General features: G+C 39.0%; 1 protein-coding gene across 1 annotated transcript in view; it reads right to left on the reverse strand.

Annotated features, from left to right (window-relative positions):
- The window catches only part of SPATA16 (spermatogenesis associated 16), a gene marked incomplete at its 3' end in the record, with an annotated part of 224,098 nt that extends 205,435 nt beyond the window's left edge, over window positions 1-18,663 (reverse strand). The window contains exon 1 of the mRNA XM_079921401.1: window positions 17,956-18,663. Coding sequence (XP_079777527.1) covers window positions 17,956-18,570 — 615 coding nt within the window. The 5' untranslated portion in view covers window positions 18,571-18,663. The remainder of the gene's footprint in view (window positions 1-17,955) is intronic.
- Between the last annotated feature and the right edge of the window lie 296 nt (window positions 18,664-18,959).

Consider the following 18,959-nt stretch of genomic DNA (forward strand, 5'->3'; position numbering starts at 1 on the left):
CCTTTGCTTTTATTTTAGCTATGTTTCTTTGTATAGTAAGCCAGCACATGTGCTTTCTGAAAAGAAACTAAGGTACTAACTGGCTCAATCACTGATGTATTGAGGCTCCAATACATGAATGTTCATGATTACTAGGCTTGTCTTACACTCTTCCCTGTAATACTTATCTGATTTTCTCACAGTAAGAATAATATCCAGTTTCCCACTGTGCAGTTTACCTGGTAACTGTTTAAATGAATGAATCAAATGTTTAAAAGCCAAATCCCCTCTTGGACATTATACTCTCTACATAACATTTTAAAAAGGAAAGTAATCTTGAGCTAAAGGAGAATTGTAAGTATACAGTTGTGAACATTCAGTAAATGACCATAAAGGAGAGACATATATTTCCTAGCAGGTATATATATTTCCAATCTGAAATATACAAGGACAGGTTTCCCTATGAAATGATACTAGAAATATTAGACTTAGGTCTAGTCAAAAGATTTTTTTAAAGGGATTAATCTCTAGTTACAAAGAGTACAAGTAAAAGGAATATAAGCTTTTCTATTGGCTCATGTTTTAATAAATACAGTATGTGGCTTCACGAGAGTTTTTTTTTTTTTCTCATTATTACCAAACCCCAGTTTCTGTGAGGTGGGAGTTGAAAGGGGAAGTGAGGATGGAATGAGCTTCTTCCTGTGATGGGCAGGCCACAGAGGTGAGTCATAGGCTCTCCATAGCCGCCTCAGAACATTTCCACTTTATTTGTCTAAATTTATTGAGCTCATATTCAGCTGTTCGTTGTAGGCATCTGTTCATTAGTGTGTGCCCTTTTTATGATTATGCTGTGATTTGTCTATGTTGATTATAAAATATTTTGAATATCACTCATGGTTCTATTTAGGATTTTATTTGAAAAGTGGCTCCACTACTAAGTAGGCAGCATTGCATAGTGGTTATAGTTACCATATGTTTGGAATCACATAGGCCTAAGTTCAGACTCTAACTCTACTGCTTACAGGAAGGGTGATCTTAAGCAAGTTATTTGACTTCCAAGAGCTTTAGTTTCCTTATCTGCAAAATGGGACTAATGATAATCCTACTTCCTTGGGCGGTTGTGAGAACTGAAAGAGGTGTAGTCGGTAAATAGCTGGCACACACTGACCACTTAATAAATGCTGACTTAAGCACACAAACAACAGAGCAAATCAGAGTTAAGACTGTACCTGTAAGTATTTGAATGGAAGCAATTTCAGGACAATAGAAAACTACTGTTTTTTTTTCTTTTTTTTTTGGCTGGGAAGTGTTTTTTCCTCTCCTTTGTTTCTTAGAGATGGAGAATGAATAAAGAGAATTTTAAAATCTACCTATGTATCTGTAATCCATCTACAGATTTCAGGTATTTTTTTTAAGAATAGTAATCCTGGAGGCAGTTGCTACTCAAAGTTCAGCACTGATGTCATGGAATAAAAACAGCCTTTCCATCAAATCACTCCCACCAGTCAGAGGGAATTTCCAAGTTGGGTATCATTATTGACTTAGCCATTATTGACAGTCTTTTTGTTTCTTGTTCTAGAGTAAATATGTAATAGGAGGAGTCACATTATTTTTCTATCTGAAATCAATGGTTTACACCAGACAGTAATTAAAATGTAACACTTTCAACAAAATTTAATACGGAAAAATTCATCCAGAATTAATATGACTGCATTACCATATGCTACCTATAAAACACATTATTAGATGAATATTCCAAGTGAAATCTACATTTAGGTAGCTATTAACTTCTACCATGTTTATTTTTCCTCTGAGGATTTTCTAGGAGAGAACAATGCTAGACTTGATGCATTAGAAACGACATCAAAATCTAAAATGTTACAACCTCAAATAATACACAATTCCTAAAGTGCCAAAGATTTTACAGTCTCTAAATATAAGAGAAATTATGCTTTTATATAAGAACCTTACTACTAATAAAGAGCTTTCTGACTTTTATAGACTAGGAATATTTTTTCTAAATGTTATTGCTTAACTACTATCCCATTTCTTGAAAATACGAGCATGCACTTCATTTTAGAGACATTTACCTCACTCTGTAAGAAATGGCCAATCAGGTCAGCATGGGCACTCCTAAAGGATGGTAACTGAGTTCTAATGCAAGTTTATAACCCAACACAAATGAAAGGGAAGTCGTTTTCTCCTACTCTGCAAAGAATTACCAGAATTGTATAGGGGGAAACTCATTTGCCCAAAAGGTACTTTTCAAACTTGTTTTGAATTGAAAACCATTGCACTCCTAGACAAACACACTGGTTTGGTGAGAATAAAGAAAACTACGTCTTCTCATACACAGCTGATGGAAGTATAACTTGGCAATATTTATTAAAATTTCAAATGTGCAAACTCTTGGATTCTAATTTAAGAAATGTGTCCTGCAGACATGCCTGCATTTGTGCAAAATGACATGCGTACAAGGTTATTAATTGCAGCACTATTTCTAAGAGCAAAACACTGGAAACAATCCAAATGTTCATCAGTGGGGAATAGATATCTTCCATATAATAGAATATTATGCAATGATAAAGAGGAGGAAATATATGCTGATATAAAACAGCCTCTAAGACTTACTTCTAAGTAAAATCAAGTTGCAGAAAGAATATCATGTACTACCATATTGCTTGTATTTATTAACTTAAAAGATAAACAGTGTTAAAGATAAACAGGTTACCCATTTGGAAATTGGGTGGCTGGAGGATAGGGCTAGAAAGGGGACTTTTCACTGCATACTGTTTTATACCTCTTGAATTTTGAACTATGCAAATATATGACCTATTCAAAAAATAAGTGAGAAAGTTAAAATATATAATTCAAACACAGTGAGTGGCACACCTCCCACTTGTGATAGTCATGCTGTGTAGGGGGATGAGCTGATGATTGACCTGAGATTGCACCGTGCATGTAACTGTCATCATGATGCACTTAAGTGGAGGTCAGAAACCTATCACAGCCACCTACACCTCTCTCCAGCTTCAGCTAAGCCTTTTGGCGTTCATTTTCATTTTTTCATATTCTTCCTTAGCCTAAATTAACTAGTGGCAGTGGCAGCAACTGTATGATGCCATAAATGGACGTCACCACATGTGAGATCCTGTTCTCTGGACACCTCCTCTGACAAGAATTCTGCCTGAATCCATTACTTAGCAGTAGGGACTGTTTTAGAATGCACCCTCAGTGTTCATGCCAATAAAGTGGAGAGAAATGTACAATAACTCAATTTTAAAGTTTTTTTTTTTTTTTTTTGTGGTACGCGGGCCTCTCACTGCTGTGGCCTCTCCCACTGCGGAGCACAGGCTCCGGACGCGCAGGCCCAGCGGCCATGGCTCACGGGCCCAGCCGCTCCGCGGCATGTGGGATCCTCCCGGACTGGGGCACGAACCTGTGTCCCTTGCATCGGCAGGCGGACTCCCAACCACTGCGCCACCAGGGAAGCCCTTTAAAGTATCTTTGAGGACAACTCTGTGGGAGCCAGAAATGCTGAGCAGGCCTCTGGTGCCAGCAATGGCTTCCCATACTCTACGATGACATGTGTCTCTGGTGCTAGAGATCGTAATATTTTACTTACTTCTTTTGCTTAAGTGGATACTTGACTGCTGCTCCCATAACCCATACAAATGGTAGGACATCTCCTTCATTCCTAATTTGAGATTTGTATCAGGACTGAGCTGTTCTAAACTACTTCCAGTATTTTTTTTTTGGTCCATTGCTGAGTGAAGTTTTAAAGTTAAAAAATGATTAAAATAAAAACAGAAGAAACAACTGGTGTGAGGTTACCAGCTTTCAACATTCACACCTTAGGAAGGCATCAGAAAGTGTGAATATTGACTGTTTCATTAATTTTCATTTTTCACCATTATGCTTGGTATTTAAAATAATTTATTTGTTGTGTTTAAATCCTACATGCCAGCAAATAATTATCACCCTATCTCAAAGCCAGTGCTCTAGGAAACATCCCAAATAGAGTATACTAAAAGCACAGAGTGCACACACACACACACACACACACACACACACACACACACACACACACAGTATGTTAATAAAGCCACTGAGAATTCTTATTTATCAATATTTTAAATTAATTTTTAAGCACTCAGGTAAATTAAGGTAACTCTTTTATTAAAAAGGTGTGCTTCTCACTGTATGTATTGATATGTTTCCTCCTAAAGCAGTCATAAACTATTATTCAGTAATATTCCAAATATCAAAAAATGAGAAAAATCCAATACATATAAATGAACATGCCAAGATATAAAAACAACCTTGCTGATTAACTTCAAAGATGTATTATGAAAGCAATTTATCATTGTAGTAATTCTAATAACCCTAACTGTTCTTTGATTAGTGCTGTACATAGGAAGAAAGGACATGGGAGAGGTATGAGTAACAAAAAGAAGAAAATTATCCTTCTACTTTGCTGGGTATGAAAACCCTCTTTTCTCTTCCTTCAGACTAAGGCTTGCTGAGCTTTCTATGACTGAGCACAAGTGGATACACCTGGGCTAGACCACTGACCAGTCAGAATGGAGGGGAGGGATAATTCATACCTGCTGCTCCAAGCATGTTTCAACCCCTCTGAATGAGACATTCCCAAAGTCTCATTCCAGCTGTGCTCTGTGGCTTCCCTCTGAAATCTGTCCTTCCTTCCTTTCCGATCTACTCTCAGGGTCATGGTCCCTCCCACTGTAAACAAATCACCCCATACCCTTTACCAAGAGGTTCTTTCTATGTTCTTCAATTTAAGCTGGACCCTCCAAGGAGCCCTTGTCCTCTAAAGCCTGTGTCACATGGAGGTTTTTGTCCTTCCTGTCCCTTAGCACAGTATCACAGAACCGTGTCATCTGGCTGTCCTACCCTCTCTGTCACCTAACACACTCCTCATTATTTCCCCACATTTCCTAAGAGTTGACACCTGGATTATGGTTCCTCTTTGCTCTTTGTCACAACATCATCCTGAGTGACTTCAGATATCCAGTATCCAGCTGTGAATGACTCATCTTGTATCCTGACCTCTTGCTTTTTTTTTTTTTTAATTCCTGAACTCTTCTAATTTAGCAGCCCGATCTCATGAAACTTATAACCTCTCAAATCTTATACTCCAGTACTACTCCTTGACCAGATCTTCTAGCCTTTCAGCTCTTTCCCTCTCTTCTCCTCAAATGCCTTTTCTTTAACTGTCAGACCCTGGGCCACTACATACCCTCTGTTCTGTCCTTTCTTACCCAGCCCAGACCTAGAGTCCACCATGGTAAACATTCTCTCATCATTAATCACAGTAGCTCTGCCCTCTCATCCATTTCATCAAAACCTCAAGTCGGAGTCCATGAAAACTTGTGGATGCTCAGAGACACAAGGTAGAAAATCACATAACTTTGCAGTTTGTTCTCACTATAGATTCATGGTCCCTCTTCTTAGGGATCCCTGAATCCTCTGCCTTAACCCTATTTAGGCTTTGTCTAATTTTTCTCTGCTATCTGTCCAATCTTAAATTCCTCAACTGCTTCTGACTCAATTAAAAAATCAAAAAATTCTCTCAACTTACCCTCAAGTCTTAAAAACTCTTCCTTCCTATCACAGGGGAACAGGTTTCCATGTGTTCAAATCTAACATTTCCATCTGTTTCTAGACCCCCATCCTTTCACACTTCCTTGGGGGATCTCACACTTTCAATCATCTTTTCATTACCTTTACTCTCTCTGTCTCTAAGGGCTCTTTCAATATAATCATGACCAGTGTCCATATCCTTAAAAAAAAGTAAAAATCAGCCCTTCACTCTATATTCCCTTCGAAATACTGTTCCATTTCTCATCTTCCATTCGAGGTAAACGTTTTAGACACTGTGTCTACTTCTTCCCTTTCCAAATCTCACCATTGCTTCTGGCAGTTAGCTCTATTGAGAAAGGCTGTGTCTTAGAACCACACCCTTGATTACAAGCAATGAAATCAGGCATTAGTTTCAGATGATGGTTTATTCTTTTAACAGATTACTGAGATTATATAATATGCTCAACCATATAACGAGTACAAAGACTGATCATGTCACTGAAATTTCAGGGTATAAATTTTGCTGGCTTAATTTTAGTCCACGTTCTAAATACGGTACATATGAACAAGGTTAGTCTAACTTTTCAGATCCAAGATACTTCATCTCTGGGCTTGCTAAGCTCATGTCCACTCCTATTCTTGCTTTCTAGTTGAGTTGCAGTGATACCCATTAAAATTGTTCTCTTCATAGACCTTTGACAGCCAAAGATTATTTTTCACTCTAAATGCTACCTTTAGAAACTCTGTAACTAGATATTTTCCTAAAGCCTCCAGTCCATGAGGAGTAACTTCTTAGAGGTCTCTCAATTAATGTTGTCTCATTATTTCTTAATCTGAGAGGTAATTCACATTTTCCAGGATTCTTTCATCATCTCTCTTTCTTGTTACACTTCAGGTGGCATCAAGTATGGATGCTTCCTCCAAATGTCTATCTTTGGTCATAAACTTTCCTCTGTGCTTCCTACCTACCTGTCTCTAGGCAACAAATGTGCTGCACCAGCTGAGCTTGTCACCAGCCTTCACACAAAATACATCCAAAATTGCATTCATCTTCTTCACCTCAGGTTCCTGAGTTGGTGGCGCTTTGATACTTAGAAAATGCTTCTTTGTTTCTCAACTGCCACTAAGGTGTGAACATTTTCCTTTCTCCCTCCCTCCCTCTTTGTTTCCTCCCTCCCTCCCTTCCTTTCTTCCCTCCCTCATTTTGGTTTCTCCTCTTTATACTTACTATTGCTTATCTGGTTCTGCCCTTTACTTTTCTCATCAAGATTGTCATGGTATAACCTGCTCATGGCCTCTAGTCTTCTCCCTCTTAAATCTGCCTCTAAACCAGTGGCTTTCAAATATTTTTGACCAAGATCCATGATAAGAAATACATTTTACATCACAACAGGGACACACAAACACACACAGAGCTAGACAGACAGCACAATTAATTTATTTCTCTCTCCTCTTCCTAGGTACATTTCTATTTATGGATAGATATAGATATACCTGGGTATATAACAGGATCAAAATTTTCACAGAGTAAAACTTTCCAGTATTTCATAAACTCTGATATTTTCTATTGTATTTCTATTCTATTGATATGTTAAACATAATGCTGGTCACAGTCCATTAAACTGATTTCATAACCCAGTAATAAGATATAACCCAGAGATTGAGCACTGTTTTTGTTCTCTACATACACTAGAGTGATGTAGCAAAAATAAATAAATATGTAATTGACACCGTCATTCCCCACAGTAATGCTTTTGGGAGGCCTCTTGTTATTTACTGAATAATGTCCAAGATCTTGACAAGGTATGCATGGACCCCTGGCAACCTGCTAGCTCTTCTAGGTTTATTTCTCCCTATTCTGCCCTGCACTTTCTTCCATAGGAACATTCTACGCATTCCTATTTTACCCTGGAGTTTTCTCTTTCTAGTTCCTTCACACCCTTATCCCCCTGGCTGTTTTCTCCCAAAATCAGCACTTGGATCATAGCAAATAAAATGTCTGCTATAAGAACAGTATAGTTATATTATAGATATAACTGAAGAGAGGATAAAGAGCTGTAAGATTGAAATCTTATACTTCCTTGTAGCTCCTGTAGTAGTAACCAGCATAGTGTTGATAAAGTAGTAACTATTCAATATTTTTTTCACTGATTCTCAAGCAATCCTTCTTTTTTTTTTTTTTTACATCATTACTTCCCTATCCAAGAACCCACTTATTGCCTTAAATACCAATTCCGATTTCCTCTGCCTGGTTTTTAAGACCATCCAGCATATGGCTCTATCTCTCCACCTTTATTTCACAATAACGCCTTCCTCTGGCCTGCCCATCTCTTTGCTGTCCTTATTAGGTTTCATGCATCTTTCCTCAAGTTTTCCATCCTGTTAGCAATGTTTATCTCCAATATCATACTCATTTTCTGTCCCCTCTTCCCACCCGCTTTTCCATTCAGTTATTTATTTATTTATTATTATTATTATTTTGTGGTACGCGGGCCTCTCACTGTTGCGACCTCTCCCGTTGCGGAGCACAGGCTCCGGACGCACAGGCTCAGCGGCCATGGCTCACGGGCCCAGCCGCTCCGCGGCATGTGGGATCTTCCCGGACCGGGGCACGAACCCCTGTCCCCTGCACCGGCCGGCGGACTCTCAACCACTGCGCCACCAGGGAAGCCCCCAGTTATTTATTTTTGAGGTTCATTCAAACCTTTAAATTCACCACAAATCCTCTCAACATTTCTGTGAGTATTTTATGCATTTTTATCTTTTTATCTTTAATAGAGAATAATAATAGTTCCCAACTCACTGGGTTACCGTGAGAATTCGAGGTGTTAGTATAGATAAAGTGCCTGCCACCGAGTTCATGCTCATAAATGTGTGTCACAAACTCCATCAAACATTCCTATCCTAAAGCTCTGCTCTACACGGCCATTGCACATCACTGAGCACTTGATAGATTTCTAATTTCCTTACAGTTATAGAACTTTTCTCTAAAGCTTGAATCTAAGTTCCTTGAGAACCAAATCCCTGTCGTATAATGTGAGCTTACCCCAACATCACCCAACAAGTTGACAGAAAGTAGTGAGAAGTTGTCACTTAATAATTTGTGGTTGATTTCTTAGCAAAACGTATCCCACAAAATCAATGATTAATTACTCATAGATTAGCAGCATAATTTGAATCATCATCATCATATCCCAAAGCAAGTACTCCAGAAGTTATTTCTGGATATAAAATATATTTTGGTGGCGGCCTTCAAGTATATATGAATCCAATGTTCTCAGTACTCATAACAATTCATTCAAAATAATGAAACCATACTGAGACAGTGTAATGAAAATTTGGTTCCCCTTTTTTATTACACCCTGCCTATCTACATCCTGTTCTCTGATAGAAGCAGAATCATCTCTCAGGTGGAAAGAAAGTCTTCTCTATTTTAGTGAATGTCAAATGAGGCAACCGAAGTGTTAAACTAGATGATTAAATAAAAGTTTTCCCCTAACTTTCTTCTAGATCATCTGAATCAAAAGGGTAACCACAACCTTACTCTGTTCTACATTCCTGTGAACAAATTTAAGTGGACCTCATCTGCTCATTACATGCAGAGTCTGTTTGAACATCACCCTGTGTTGTGTATGAAAGCTGGAAAGGGGTAGGGGAAAGAGAGAGAGGATTGCTGTTTTAAACTTTATCTGGCTTTGGAAGCCTTGCAAGAAATTTAGAAAGTTGGATAGTGGAAGAAATGTTGGGCAACATTATCCAATATTTGGATACGAGTCGTCTTTTTTTTTAATGTGTGTGAACCTCCACATGGAATCATCAAATTGAATTACAGTTTAGGGTTGTGTAAGACTTCAGTGAGTGAGTTGGTTGAGTTCTGATTCACAACAATGTAAACAGAGTTAACAGCATTTAAAAATAGCCTAAGGTTGGGCTTCCCTGGTGGTGCAGTGGTTGAGAGTCCGCCGGCCGGTGCAGGGCACACGGGTTCGTGCCCCGGTCCGGGAAGATCCCACATGCCGCGGAGCGGCTGGGCCCGTGAGCCATGGCCGCTGAGCCTGCGCGTCCGGAGCCTGTGCTCCGCAACGGGAGAGGCCGCAACAGTGAGAGGACCGCGTACCGCCAAAAAAAAAAAAAAAAAAAAAATACCCTAAGGTTAACCGTCATTTGAATCTAACCCCTAACGATGACCCGTAAACTATGAAAACGAACCTGCTCACTGAAAAGATCTTGCTCGGCTTCCTGTAGATTAGTAACTCATTTTTTGTGAGGTCATCACTAATGAAATGAATTGAGAGACACATGCTAACTAACCACTGACTGGTGTTTAGTATCAACCTATTTATTAGTGTTAATAGAAAAGTAGTCATTGAGTTAATTTGCTTTTTAAGTGAGTATGAGAAGATTGGTTTAAATGTAAATTTCCAAAGAGTACGTTTTCACGACAGTGACATTCACATTTTTCTTGATGCTTTGTAATAGCTTTAGAATGTTTAGATATTACTTCTCTTAATTCCCTTCAAAAAAGCACACATGGGTTAACATCTATTGTAGGTAATTTTAAAGGAGAAGGATCTTCTGTGTGAGCAGTTCTCAACTGTTTTTAGCTGCTCTGGGAACTTAAAAATACCAGAACCCCAAGCGTGGTCATTGCCTGAACCTCAGACAATTGTATAAGAATTTCTGAGGGTGGGTTTGAGCACCCCTGTGTGTGTGTGTGTGTGTGTGTGTGTGTATGTATGTATGTTTAATAGCTCCCCTAGGTGACTGTAATTATGTCAAGAATCTAAAGACCTAAATAGACATTTCTCCAAAGAAGACACATGAAAGAATGCTCAACATCATTAATCATTAGAGAAATGCAAATCAGAACTACAATGAGATATCATCTCACACCGGTCAGAATGGCCATCATCAAAAAATCTAGAAACAATAAATGCTGGAGAGGGTGTGGAGAAAAGGAACCCTCTTGCACTGTTGGTGTGAATGTAAATTGATACAGCCACTGTGGAGAACAGTATGGAGGTTCCTTAAAAAACTAAAAATAGAATTACCATATGACCCTGCAATCCCACTACTGGGCATATACCCTGAGAAAGCCATAATTCAAAAAAGAGTCATGTGCCACAATATTCATTGCAGCTCTATTTACAATAGCCAGGACATGGAAGTAACCTAAGTGTCCATCGACAGATGAATGGATAAAGAAGATGTGGCACATATATACAATGGAATATTACTCAGCTACAAAAAGAAACGAAATTGAGTTATTTGTAGTGAGGTGGATGGACCTAGAGTCTGTCATACAGAGAAAGTCAGAAAGAGAAAAACAAATACCGTATGCTAACCCATATACATGGAATCTAAAAAAAAAAAAAAAATGGTCATAAAGAACCTAGGGGCAAGACGGGAATAAAGATGCAGACCTACTAGAGAATGGACTTGAGCATATGGGGAGGGGGAAGGGTAAGCTGGGACAAAGTGAGAGAGAGGCATGGACATATATACACTACCAAATGTAAAATAGATAGCTAGTGGGAAGCAGCCGCATAGCACAGGGAGATCAGCTCGGTGCTTTGTGATCACCTGGAGGGGTGGGATTTGGCGGGGGGGAGGAGACGCAAGAGGGAGGGGATATGGGGACATATGTATATGAATAACTGATTCACTTTGTTATAAAGCAGAAACTGACACATTATTGTAAAGCAATTATACTCCAATAAAGATGTTAAACCAAAACAAAAAAAACAGTGAAACACAATGACAACTTGAACATGGATTTAGAGTTCCTCATGTTTCCCAACAAGCAGTTCTTTGTGAAAGCACCTTGTGGTTGGCCATTAGTTCTTACCATTCCTGCTTAACAGTGTTTTAAGAGGTTCAGAAAGTTGCTCAAAGTCACACAGCAGTTAGGTACCAGAAGCAGTATCCAATACAGATAATCTGACTCCAAATTCAGCACTCTGTCCATCAGAGCTCTGGATCCTTGTGGCCACCTAGGGTTATGTGAGCTAGATACATCGAAGTGCTTACTGCTAATTCGCCAGATGGGCAATGGCAGGTGTTTACAAACCTACCAGTGGTGTGGCATAAATCTCTGCTATTCAGAGTGGTCCCTGGACCAGCGGCATGGACATCATTTGGGAGCTTATTTGAAATGAGGCATCTGGATGCTCTACCACAGACCACATGCATTTTTAACAATATTCCTATACAACTTTTATAAACTTTGAAGTATGAAAAGCAATAGTGTAAAGAATTCCAGATGTGAAACCAGGGCACCTGAATTTGACCTCAGCCCTTCCACAAACTAGCTGGGGCACTTTAAGTTTTTTTAACTTCTTAGAGCATCAGTTTTTTGTTTTTGTTTTTTTATCTGTGAAATGGGAATGATAATATCTGTCTTTGAGGGTTGTTTTGATGATTATCTAAATAAATGGGCCTGGACCCCCAGCAGTAGTTGAAGAAATGCATACTGAATCTCTATGCAAATCCACAGATGTGTAAAAAGACAGCTCAGGCATTCAGCGAATTTGGTGAACTCTTGATTTCCTGATTATGTTGGACTAGGAACTATCAGTGTTAGAATCCATTTAAATTAAGCTTTCTGGGATGTCCATATTTTCATGCCCTAGAGATTTGCTACAGAATTATTCTCAGCAGAGCAATTATAGGTGAGGCTGCCCTGTAATGAGATATCTTTGCTACTTCATTAAATAAACCCCCTTGCATGGGCTCCAAAATGGACCTGCCTCATACCAAATTCCATTACACTGGAAGTAATCGCATAAGAAGGCCCTGGAGCGGGTTCAGTGGTCCTGGATACCTAATGTTTACCATATAGGGAATGTGTTCTAGAACAGTGGTTCCCAAAAGCTGGTTCTCAGACCAATACTTTACTGATCCAAGGGGCAATGAAAAAGAAAAACAATTTAGTCAACTTTTCATAAAATTGAATTATAATCTATTTAAAAAATATCCTTCATTCTGAGCGTATGCCCTTTTTTGAGAGTATGCCCTTTCTATTTTCTATCTTTTTGGTGTTCAACTGCTCCATATTTTAATTAAATAATGATGATAATTGATGGTAATTTTTGTAATGTTCTTGTACAATACAAATACAAGGTCAATCCTCTCGCCCCTCCAACTTTTAACAAGAGTTTTAAGGTCCTTGAAATCCCCCAATTCTGAACAATCGTTATAGAAAAAATTGCTTAAAAGGAAATTCTTTCCTATGAAATTAGCAAGGGGCAGAGAGCATTTTCCATTGGGGACCAAACTGCACAGTTTTAATTGGAGGGCAAATTTGTCTAGTGTCAGCATCTCACAGAGTGTAATGCTCCTCAAACTCCTGTGTGTACCAGGACCATTTGGGATCTGTTAAAATGCAGATTCTGATTCTGCAGGTCTGGCACAGTCCAAAGTTCTGTAATTCCAGCAAACTCTCACTTCGAGTAGCAAAGGCATAGTGGTTAAGGTGGTGAGCTCTGAACCAGATCACCTTGGTTCAACTACTCCTGTTACTACCACTGCTAGCTGTTGATCCTTGAGCAAGTTACTTAACCTACCTATCCCTTAGTTTTCTCATTAGCAACAGAAGAATAATAGTCCCATCTCACATTTTTATTGTGAAAGTGAAATGGAATATTGAACGTAAATATTCCCAGAATGTAAAATACAGTACCTGACACATAGAAAGAGCTCCATAAATGTGAGTTATTACTCTAACTTCACAGATCAGTGACTGGAGCACCAAGATATTAAAAAAGAAAAATATTAGCACCTCAAGGTGGAACCCTCAAGGGGTTCCTACATGATGAAATTGGAAGAATTGAAAGTTCCATTTGGTGAGGGATAAGTTGTGGTCTGACTTCTTTGGCTGGTTCAGTGGGATTGTTTGAAGCTGTGAATCTTAAAGGGTGGGTATAGATCTGTTCTAATCCAAAAGGTGGAAGCCTCTCAATTACTAAGATCCTATAAGTAAGGTTGAAATTATGGTATGGTTTAGGTTGCGTGCCACAAAATTATTAGAACCTTTGCTAACTTATAAATGACAAGAAAAATACCATTAGTACATTCCCAGACTTTAAGTTTTCCTATAGGTTTTTATTAATAATTATTCTTTTCCCCATGAAAGTACAGCTAGAATGTTTATTAATTAATCTCTTCTTACTTTTTGTTGACAGCCAAGCAATTTATTGGAAATAGTGTGTATTGCCTAATATGCCTCATTGGCCCATGAGGCCAATGTCTTATATTTATTTATTTATGTTTTATAGAATCCCTACTATTTTAATAGGGGGTGAATTTATATAGTTGTTCTTTAAAAATTATAGGTAATAGCATCTAGGTGTAAAACTGTGGTTTAATATGAATTTATGGTTTTTATCTTCAGTTTGTACCTTTTGCCCATCTGGTATGATTTCCGCTGTGATTTCAAACACAAGAGCAAGTGATGACTAATTTTTTTAAATTAATTTATTTTGGCTGCATTGGGGCTTCATTGCTGCACGCGGGCTTTCTCTAGTTGCAGCGAGCGGGGGTTACTCTTCGTTGTGGTGCGTGGGCTTCTCATTGTGTTGGCTTCTCTTGTTGCGGAGCATGGGCTCTAGGCACACGGGCTTCAGTAGTTGTGGCACGCGGGCTCAGTAGTTGTGGCTTGTGGGCTCTAGAGCGCAGGCTCAGTAGTTGTGGCACACAGGGTTACTTGCTCCGCGGCATGTGGGATCTTCCTGGACCAGGGCTCGAACCCGTGTCCCCTGCACTGGCAGGTGGATTCTTAACCACTGCGCCACCAGGGAAGTCTGATGACTGATTTTAACAAGGATTGATGAGTTAGTCACAGAGCTAAGGACTAATCTAACCTACTTAACTGGTTCAACTTTACATAGTAAAAAGGAAGCACAGAAAAATTATTTCATCAAGCACATTTAAGTTAATGCCTCCTGTGTTCTAAAATCCTAAATGATTAAAGTTGACTGCTTTTGGGAAGCTAAACTGTTATCTTCTGAATCACTGCATATCATTTTTATCTTTTTCATTTATAAAATATCAGAAATTTACCTGTCTAGTTTGTGACCATGTTATAGAAACAAAAGGAGTTAATACTTTGTCAAGAGCACAAGGAAACTAATGTTTAAGCAGAACATTCTAATGCGTTGATTAGATAAGTTGGAAATTATTGTGTCTATTAATAAATATTCACAAATTTCTAGGGCCTTTCCCCAGTTTTTACTTTCTGTTTCTTTTTTTGTGGTCTTACCTTTAACCACAACCAGTCTTCTGTATATTTCTACAGCTGACTCTGTACCACTCAGTTGCCAAGCATTTTATATGCCTCACAATGCCTCCCATGTAATACTCACTCCATGGGAGAGTTGCTAATTATCCTTCCATAGCCATACCCATTCTCCCCTTCTTCTTCAGTAATAGGAATAAGAAAAATACGATTAGCACATTCCCAGACCTTTAAGTTTTCCTATAGGTCTTTATTAATAATTATTGCTTTCCCCATGAAAGTACAGCTAGAATGTTAGTGACCATGAATGTTAGGGCCATCGGGAATAAAGACCGTATTTTTCAGCCTCCCTTGTAGCTTTGTGCAGTCACATGACCAAATTCGGGTCAATGAAAAAAAAAAATGGAAATGGTGTGTGCAACTTCCCATCAAGTGTGCTTGGAAGGACGCAGGGTGACTCTTTCCTTCCTTTTGCCCTCTTATGGCTGGTTAGAAGGTGGGCGTGATGACACCAACAGGAGCTGGCATTTTGGATTAAGAGGTCACAGTCACACGTTAAGGAACAAAATAGAATCTGGTATCTGATGGTCATGTCATACCATACCGGCGCTTGACTACCTAACATTTATACGAAAACAAACAAAAACTTCTCTCTTGCTTTAGACACAGGTATTTTGGGTTTCTGTCACTTGTAGCCAAATCTAATCCTAACTTCACACACTGAAATATTCATTGTTGCATTTATCTTTCAGGTGTGATCCTTATCATTATGCCTTGGTCTCTGTCATCCATCTTATCTTACTCAGTCATGTTAGGACCTAAGGAAAAGCAAGAGATGCATTAAGTAATACCTGAGAACACTTAATACTGAAGAAGTTAAATTCAAGAGAAGTTAAATTCAGGAGAGGAAAGAGTTAAAGAGGTTAAAAATCTTTTCTATTCGCAGTAACTTTGGTTTATTAAGAGACATTCTAGGTAAGATTTCAAAAGTTAACTCCCAAGGTAATTAGACAAAAGCTAGGCCAGATGTCTAAGCTAACTTTTGGTCTCAAAATAATTACTTTTGTTAATTACCAGTAATTTGTGTCAGCATCCAACACTTTCCTAAAAACCCTTGAGGGAGGGGGAGGAGGCAGAGAGAGGGAGAGAGAGGGAGAGAGGGAGAGGGAGAGAGGGAGGGAGAGGGAGAGAGGGAGAGAGGGAGAGAGGGAAAGGGAATGGGAGAGGGAATGGGAGAGAGAGAGGATGTGCACAGCAGAGTCAGAACACAAGCATTTTCCAGTACAGTTGCAGTACAGATCTTGGGGTCATTAAAACCTGATTCAAATTTTACACTTTTGGACACTGGGTTTTATGGGAAAAACGGATATTTTCTTCCAGTTACTGCAAATATCTTTTACTTCTACATAGGCTTAACTTGAATTTTATGTTCTTTCTTATTTTATGCCTTTTTTTCCCATTGCCAAAATGATTCTTTTCCTTTATCTATAAAATTACACCTTTAGGGCTTCCGTGGTGGCGCAGTGGTTGAGAATCCGCCTGCCAATGCAGGGGATACGGGTTCGTGCCCCGGTCCGGGAAGATCCCACGTGCCGCGGAGCGGCTGGGCCCGTGAGCCATGGCCACTGAGCCTGCGCGTCCGGAGCCTGTGCTCCGCAACGGGAGAGGCCACAGCAGTGAGAGGCCCGCGAACCGCAAAAAAAAAAATTACACCTTTAGCCCTGCATATCCACCCCACCCACCACCACCAAATTTCAGCTGAAAATAGCCCTAGCAGAAGTGCCCACGGTCCTTCCTGGAGTCTTTACTTAGCTTCCTTTTCCCAGTCAGTGGCTTCTGGTCATTAGCTCAAAGAACAGCAGAGGGTTCTCAGTGGTTTGTGGATAACTTAATTTGGGGGCACTTTTTACATAGTTCAGAAGTTTACATAGTGCATCACTCTTTGCCTCTTTGTGTAAATGACCCTTTATAAGGACATACATTTATAGATGCATCTATTTGTGCACTGTCTCACCACTTCATGTCTCTTTGGGCCTCCTTTTTTGTGCCTAGAATTTCTTTTTAAATATTTAGTGGCACCATTGTCTAGTATTGTCCATTAATAATTCATTGTAGATGTAGTCATTTTTAACCTGCAAGTAACAGTGTAAATAATACTTTTTAAATATCCATCACAAACATCTCACATCTGACTCCTGCCCATGCCCCAGGTTCCATGGTGGATCAGTCACTCCTTTATGCCATCTCTATATAACTGTTTACTGCTTTCTCTCCCTCACCAATTGTTAGAGGGAGGCACCTTGTCTTAACTCATTTTGTAAATCTCCAGCGGCCACCAGGCACATATAAAATGCCTTGAACTATTTTTTGTAGTTAATTAAATATGCAGTCACGAATGTTGCCAAGCCAATGGGAGTTCTAGTTACACACTTTGGTCCTTTTATAAGTTCAGTAGGTCATGAGATGGTGCAGTTTTTCCCATGACCTTTTTTGTGTTTTATTGGTGATTCTCACGTTTATTTTAGCCCATGGGCTATTTCTTTATGCCAAGATATTGACCAACTTACCTGCTTGCAGAGAGAAAAATAATTATTCGTAAAGCTCAGTAGAATGGGAAGGGAAGGGAAGTTTGATGGTAAGGTAAAATGGTGTTGTTTTGTTTTTAATCAGTATTATACATAAATTATCAGCCCATGCTAAAAAGTAAGATGGTTATGTTTAATCATGAAGACTACATATCAAAAGGGGACAATTTGTATATTCATTAACTGCCTATTTCTAGAGAATCTATACTCTACCCATCACCACTGTACTAAAACTTTATGGTTTTTATAGGTATACATCTAAATTACAAAACCAACTGCATTTTAATATATGTTACCCACTGCAGAATTTGTTAGAGAAAATGCATGAGATGTGCTTTTGGGGTGATTTCTGTATGTCAAGTGCACACAAGCATATTAATTTGCAGGCACATCTTATTTATGTAAACTGAGAACTGCATAGTCTTGATATCATTCAACATTTTCACCCCATGATCGCTGTTCATTACAGTATAATCAGAACTGCTCAATGTAATCACAACTTTCCCTTTCACAGCTTCCCATCACCAATCTATGTTTTTTTTAATCCCATACCTCCAGTGCTGTTCTGAAATGTCCTGCTGCCACGGCGTATTTCTTTTGTCTGTAGCAAGAGCTGGCACCCTTTAAGGTTACCTGAAGCCATTTGTCAATCTGAGGCAGAAAGGTGAAATTAGGTACACGGAAAGGGTCTACTACTATTTCAGCAGCTTGGCATGTTGGCCGATTCCCAGTGGACATGTAGGACTCTACAAACTCATAGCTCACGTCCTCTTCATTAACGTAGACCAACTTCACCTCCACATCCATGATATTCTTTAAGGGGATATGAGGCAGAGGCATGGTGATCAATGGGCTGTCAAGGTCTATTACTTTTGCCTCTTTCTTTCCAGCTGGCTTTTCTTCACCTTCTGCCTTCCGTTTAAAGGCCACTTTCTCTAAATCATTGCTTTGGTTTTTTTTGATGCTCTTTGCCATTTTTATTCTCTCAGCTGTGATTTCTACCTGTTTATCTCCACAGCTTTTCTTAATCTCTTGTGGCATTTCCAGGATGCTGGGTGGGTTTGCTAAGGTGGACATTTTCTTGTTTGTGTTTATCTTTGGAACAAGTTCATCAGGATAGAACCTATTTACTGTATTTTCTAAACTCCTACTGCTTCCTGAATCCATTGATTTCCCCCTGAAACACCTGTAGGGTTGAGAAGAAGACACATAATTACAACAAAATTTTGAAATTCCAGTGGCTTTAATTTAGTCAGACTATAGTCAAATTCATTGAAAACACTGTTTAATTCATTATAGGTATTTATCACCTTAAAGTAAAACAGTACGTACATCATCTGCTGACTGTTTTACTAGAGAAATATATGTTTCAGTCTCAGAATTCACCAAGAATTTGTTGAAAACACATTTAGACAATGTCTTTCAAAAATAACCATCTATAGCTGAACAACGTTGAATGAACATTTTTATGGGGTGCCCAAACTCATTGAATAGGAAAAGCTTATGCATAGCCACTGGGGACAAAAAAGGACCCCCCAAAAAATCTATCTCAATAT

Source organism: Stenella coeruleoalba, assembly GCF_951394435.1.
Source record: "Stenella coeruleoalba genome assembly, chromosome: 5".
Lineage (NCBI taxonomy): Eukaryota > Metazoa > Chordata > Mammalia > Artiodactyla > Delphinidae > Stenella > Stenella coeruleoalba.